This window comes from Chionomys nivalis, chromosome 20, assembly GCF_950005125.1.
Source record: "Chionomys nivalis chromosome 20, mChiNiv1.1, whole genome shotgun sequence".
Classification (NCBI taxonomy): Eukaryota; Metazoa; Chordata; class Mammalia; order Rodentia; family Cricetidae; genus Chionomys; species Chionomys nivalis.
In genome coordinates, this window is record NC_080105.1 from 4,387,335 (window position 1) to 4,393,876 (window position 6,542).

Sequence of the window (6,542 nt, forward strand, 5' to 3'; positions counted from 1 at the left end):
TTCAGTTCCCAGCACCCACATGTAACTCCGGTTCTAGTGAAGCCGACACCCTCTTGCCTCCATGCGCACCTGCACACAGGTGGTATAATTAACTCAGGCACGCACCCCCCCCACACACCCACACATACATATAAGCAAATAAATCAAGGCAGGGAAAGGTATAGAAGCTGAGCAGGTGGCACATACTGTAATCCCAGTACTTAGGAGGGCGAGGCAGAACTGGTGAGTTCAAGGCCAGTTTGGGCAACTTAGTGTCAGAAAGATGGTTCAGTAAGTAAGGATGGCTGTCACCAAGCCTGACGACCTGTTTGGTGTTTAGGACCCATATGATGGAAGTAGAGGACCAACTCCTAAGTTGTATTCTGACCTCCACACACATAAATTTAAGGACAGCTCAGTAAGTAATTGTCTAGTGTGAGTGAAACCCTGCACTCAGCCCTCAGCACACTGCCCCTATAGGAGCAGGCAAGGGAGTTGTGAACCAGGCCTTCTGCTAATAAGGGGATAGAGTGCAGTCAGGTATTATCTGTGATCACAGTCCTCGAGGCTGAGGCAGGAGAGCCAGCACAAGTTTGGGGCCAGCCTGAGCAACCAGCAAGACTCTGGACTCATATGGAGAATCAACACAAAAAGAGTTGCCTTCTGACCACCACATGCACCATGGCACACACTCCTACATACATACACACACAACAATAAACTAAATAAATATAAAAATAATATTAAAATAATCAACACAAAAATACAAGCATGGACGGGAAGCAGTTTAGAAGGTATAACCTGAACTTGTGAGCCACAGCAAGCTAGCGTCTCCACTGCTGGTTCAGCTCCTGTTCCCACCCACAGCTCATCCCACACAGGGAAGAAAGGCCACGTGGGGACTACTACCCACTTGGACGACACTTCCTGAATGTTGGACCTCTGAGCAAGTAGCCTGTCCTCCCACTGGTGACAGGTCTGACACAGACACAGCAGACAAACAAGCAACTCTGAGGACTAAAAAGAAGGCTGTGGGGTCGTGTGAGGCACACATGGCCTCTCTGGGAAGGATGACATCTGAGCTGCCACTGAAGGAAGGGAAGGAACCAGGAGCCAAATCACAGAAGGGGAAAATGTTAGAGTGCTTCAGGAAGGAGGAACAGCCTTCAGGGACACCATGACGGCTGGAATATTCAAGGAGCAGAAAACTGGCCACATTGTGGTGCCAACGAGAGCATGTGGCAGGCAAGTCAAAATCTGGTGCTCACCGGGAAAAGGAGAATCAGGATTCTATTCCACAAGGTTCTAAGGTGAATCTCGTGAACTGACTCATGTTTCTGCATGGGTCACATCTCTGTGACAAAATACCATCCTACGCTGCAGCTACTTTATCAGTAAATCAGAAGCAGGGTCTCTGGAGCGCTAGCTGAGAGTCAACACCATGCTTAGCCAGGAACCTCCTCCTTAATATTCTGGTGTTTTGGAAAAATTGACAGCATGTACCCAACTCCCATGCACTCAATAACCACCAGCTACTACCATGGCCCAAATTAAAAAAAAAAAAAATCCAAATTATGGCCAATGTCAAAATCAGAAACTTTAAAAAGACCTTCTTCCAAAAGCCAGAGGTAGTGCCTGGGCTAGAGACAGTTCGGTTGGTAACAATCATGCTCTCTCCCCAGAGTTCACACAAATACCACATGGTGACATGTACTTATAAGTGCTGGGGAGGTAGAGAACTGCTTGCTGGCTGGACAGACTGCCATAATTGATGAACTCCAGGCCAATGAGAACTTGTCACAAAAGAGGTGGACACCCAAGGTTGTCCTCCGGTCTCTGCAAACAGGAGTGCACACATACACACACTTTTATCAAGAAAGCACAGCCAAGAGCACTCACTCCTTCAATGGGCTTAACGGAGACATCCCTTCCAAGCCTACTAACAATGATACCTCATGTCCAGGCCACATCACCTGCAGTTCCAACTGGGAAGCCTAGAGCAGGAGGATGGAGTGAGACCAGGAACTGGAAACTGGAAGCCAGACTATTAACACATATCTCACATCAGAACACATTCACCGGTGCTGTAAGAACACGCTAATTAATAACCCCTGGTCTCCACACTGCTAATTTAGTGTCAGGGCTGCTGGGCGGCTAGTGCTTGCCTGTAGGGCTTACAACCGTGCATTTCTTTCTCCCTCGGCCCAGCTGAGCCGGCACACCAACCTGCCTATCAGTTCCTACCGGCTTTGGCACTCATACCTGCAGTTGTTTCTAGTCCCAAACACCCAAATTTAGCGATGGGAACAAAAGAGCTTCAAACTGGGCATAGTTCTTCACCTTCCGCTAATGCATTTTATAGCTCAAATAGTAGGTAACTGATGTGTGCGAGGCCAAGAAGCTTGCTTCAAGGACAGTCAGGAAGAGGAAGAGCTAGGGTCAAGATCTAAACAAAAGGTGTTTCCTCACTGGTAACCATGACTCCATGCAAGATGATTCTAGCAAAGGGCTTGTAATATGCTGTGGGGACAAACGGGTAATTTGGCAAATTAGCAGGACAGGAGTACTTTCTAATTTTTATGGGTGTCACCTCCAGTTGACCAGCGACCTTGTCAGTGAGAGACTGCTGCGCTCCCAGCACCTGACCCCACGCACGTTAGAGGGGCTGAAGAATGAATGAATGACTCTGCCTAGAAGCACAGAGGCTTTCTCGTGGCTTTTCTGGACATCCCTGTGGCGTCTGATGCTCTTTAAAAAAAAAAAAAAAAAGAACGGGCGACTCTGAGGACGCAGACCGGCGCCCACAGTGGGGGCGTGGGATCCGCGCTTTTCGCAGCGCTCAGGGGCAGCGGAAGCGGCTCCCTGGGGAAGGAGGGCTGGGCGGCGGGAGGCGCTGCAGCGCGTCCCGGATCCCCGCGCGGCTCCACGCAGGGACGCCATCCGCCCCGACGCCCGACCCCGCGGGAGACAAAGACTGGCAACTGGGCCCACTGTCCTCGCCCACCTCCGCGGAGACGAAGCGCGACGCGGCTCACAGGCCCCTGCCAGCCTGGCCGGGCCCGACGGAGCAGACACGCGCGGCGGCCGCGCCCCGTCACCTCTTCGCAGCCTCTCGGAGGGTCGCCGGGCGCGAGAGTCCGCGGGCCGCGCCGGCCTGTCACCTTCAGAGCCGCCCGAGCCCTCGGCGCGCGCCGCCGCCGTCGCCGCCGTTCCCTGGAGCCGCGCTTCCGCGGTGCCTCGCCCTTCCCACTGCACCAGCCGCCTGCACCGTCCCGCGGCGCGCCCCAGCACCGTACCTGCTGCGAGAGGGGGACCAGCGGCGCCGCCATCTTCGTGCGGACTCGGCCTCCCGAGTGCCGAAGGGGCGGGGGCGGAGCCGTGCGTGCGCACTAGGACGAAAGACGGATGCGTTGCGCGCGCAGCCCGGCCAGCGCGATGACAGGCCTGGGGGCTGGAGGACAAGAGTACACATGCGCAGATGGGAACCCAGGGCCTCACGTGCGCAGTTTTGCAGTAGAGGGGCGAGGCCTCGAGCATCGTCTGCCCGGAGGGGCAGGGCCTTGATGGACCGGTTCTAGCGCACAGGCTGACTGGGATGGGCACGATTACCATCGAGGGCGGAGCCTACAGGCTATAGTCGGCCTGGATCACCGCAGTCGTCCAGAGTAGACCTGCTAGTGGGGACCAGGGGCGGGGCATCGGGAGCACAGCTGGCCCGGAGTGGGCGGGGTGGGCGGCCTGGGGGCGTGACTCGTGTGCCTAGACTGACTGGAGTGGAAGGAACGAGCCCGGGACGTGGCTTAGGCAGGTTCTGAGGGGCAGGGACACCAGAGGGCAGTAGGCCTCCCTTCCAGGCTGCGGGCCTCCCTGTGGGTGGAGGGCTCACTGCTGGGGATGCTCTAGGCTTCTCCTGTTCCTAGCCCTCTGTGCGCCACCCAGTCTGGGTCGGTATCTCGGAGTTTGGCAAAACTCAGGCTCCGTCTTAACCTCTCTACTCTAGCAGCCCCTACAAATGCTTAGGGTTTACTGAATTTTTCCCAGGAACATAGGAACAGACAAAAGTACCATGACACCCAAGTCCAGCGTGGGCCCTGTGCGGTGTCGGTATAACCCAGTGGACTTACTAAACAGACTTGCAGACTTGGTTCTGATTCTGTTTGCAGATGTGGGTGTGGCCTGACAGTTTGGTTTGAGGTTCGTTTTTGGTTCTATTGTAATTTATGTATGCATGTCTGTGTGTCTGCTACATGCACGTCAGTGCCTGCCGAGGAGAGAAGAGGTTGCTGCATGCCCTTGAGATGGAGTTAAGAGCACCTATGAGCCTCCACGTGTGAGTGGGACCCGAACTTGGGTCCTCTGGAAAAGCAACAAGGACCTTTAACCAATAAACCATCTCTTCTGCTACCCTGGCATTTTTTTTTTTTTTTTTTTTTGGGTTTTTCGAGACAGGGTTTCTCTGTGGTTTTGGAGCCTGTCCTGGAACTAGCTCTGTAGACCAGGCTGGTCTCGAACTCACAGAGATCCACCTGCCTCTGCCTCCCAAGTGCTGGGATTAAAGGCGTGCGCCACCACCGCCCGGCTTACCCTGGCATTTTTTAAAATTACATTTTAACCAAAAGCAATATACAAATTCAATTCAATGCCCAGCAAAATTCTTCATAGACCTTGAAAGAACAATACTCAACTTCGAATGGAAAAGCAAAAAACCAAGGATAGTCAAAACAATCTTGTACTTCTGGAGGCATCACAATCCCTGACTTTAAACTCTACTACAAAGCTACAGTACTGAAAACAGCCTAGTATTGGCATAAGAACAGACAGGAGGACCAATGGAACCGAAAAGAAGACCCGGATATTAATCCATACATCTTCGAACACCTGATTTTTGACAAGGAAGCAAAAAATATCAAATGGAAAAAAGAAACCATATTTAACAAGTGGTGCTGGCATAATTGGATTTCAACATGCAGAAGAATGAAAATAGACCCATATCTATCACCATGCACAAAACTCAAGTCCAAATGGATCAAAGACCTCAACATAAAGTCAGCCACACTGAACCTTATAGAAGAGAAAGTGGGAAGTACACTTGAACACATTGGCACAGGGAACCACTTCCTAAATAGAACCCCAGCAGCACAGACATTGAGAGAAACAATTAATAAATGTGACCTCCTGAAACTGAAAAGCTTCTGTAAAGCAAAGGACACAGTCAACAAGACAAAACGACAGCCTACAGAATGGGAAAAAATCTTCACTAACCACACATCAGAGGTCTGATCTCCAAAATATGCAAAGAACTCAAGAAATTGGACACCAAAAGAACACATAATCCAATTTTAAAAAACGGAGTACAAACCTAAACAGAGAACTCTCAACAGAGGAATCTAGAATAGCTGAAAGACACTTAAGGAAATGTTCAACATCCTTAGTCATCAAAGAAATGCAAATCAAAACAACTCTGAGATTCCATCTTACACCTGAAAGAATGGCCAAGATCAAAAACACTGATGACAACTTACGCTGGAGAGGTTGTGGGGAAAAGGGAACACTTCTGCATTGCTGGTGGGAGTGCAAGCTGGTACAACCCCTTTGGATGTCAGTGTGGCGATTTCTTAGAAAATTAGGAAACAACCTTCCTCAAGACCCAGTAATACCACTTTTGGGTATATATCCAAAGGATGCTCAATCATGCCACAAGGACATGTGCTCAACCATGTTCATAGCAGCATTGTTTGTCATAGCCAGAACCGGGAAACAACCTAAATGCCCCTCGACTGAAGAATGGATAAGGAAAATGTGGTACATTTACACAATGGAGTACTACACAGCAGAAAAAAATAACGACAGCTTGAATTTTGCAGGAAAATGGATGGAACTAGAAAACATTATTTTGAGTGAGGTAACCCAGACACATGAAGACAGTTATCACATGTACTCACTCATAGGTGGTTTTTAAACATAAAGCAAAGAAAGCCAGCCTACAAACCACAATCCCAGAGAACCTAGAAAACAATGAGGACCCTAAGAGAGACATAGATATAATCTACATGGGAAGTAGAAAGTATAAAAAGATAAGATCTCCTGAGTAAATTGGGAGCATGGGGACCTTAGGCAAGGGTTGAAGGGGGGAGGGGAGAGGCAGGGAGGGGAGCAGACAAAAATGTAGAGCTCAATAAATATCAATTAAAAAGACACCATAACCAAGGCAGCTTATAGAAGAGTTTATTGGGGGTTACAGTTCCAGAATAGAGTCCTTGACCATCATGGCAAGAAGCATGGCAGCAGCAGGCATGGCACTGGGGCGGCAGCTGACGACTTCTGTCTACACACTGGGCCACATGTAGGCTTTTGGAGCCTCAAAGCCTCCTTCAACAGGGCCACACCTGCTATCCCTTCTAATGGTGCCACTCCCTGACATTTAAATACATGAACCTATGGGAGTTATTCTTATTCAAAGCACCACATAGACAAAACACTTAAACGTATAAATAAATCTTTCAAATAATTCAAAAGAAAACTAGGGGGCTCAGTGGTTAAGAGCACTGGCTGCTCTTCCAGAG

At 50.0% G+C, this 6,542-nt stretch overlaps 1 protein-coding gene across 8 annotated transcripts in view; it reads right to left on the reverse strand.

The window, feature by feature from the left end:
• Positions 1–3,335, reverse strand: part of Eps15l1 (epidermal growth factor receptor pathway substrate 15 like 1) — an 80,560-nt gene extending 77,225 nt beyond the window's left edge. For 5 of the 8 annotated variants that reach the window (XM_057752281.1, XM_057752279.1, XM_057752282.1 and 2 more), the window contains exon 1: positions 3,276–3,329. In XM_057752281.1, the coding sequence (XP_057608264.1) occupies positions 3,276–3,308 (33 nt within the window). In that variant the 5' untranslated portion in view covers positions 3,309–3,329. Of the gene's footprint in view, positions 1–3,275 lie in introns of all 8 variants that reach the window. The other 3 variants (XM_057752276.1, XM_057752277.1, XM_057752278.1) reach the window with 3 other exon arrangements.
• Positions 3,336–6,542: the final 3,207 nt, after the last annotated feature.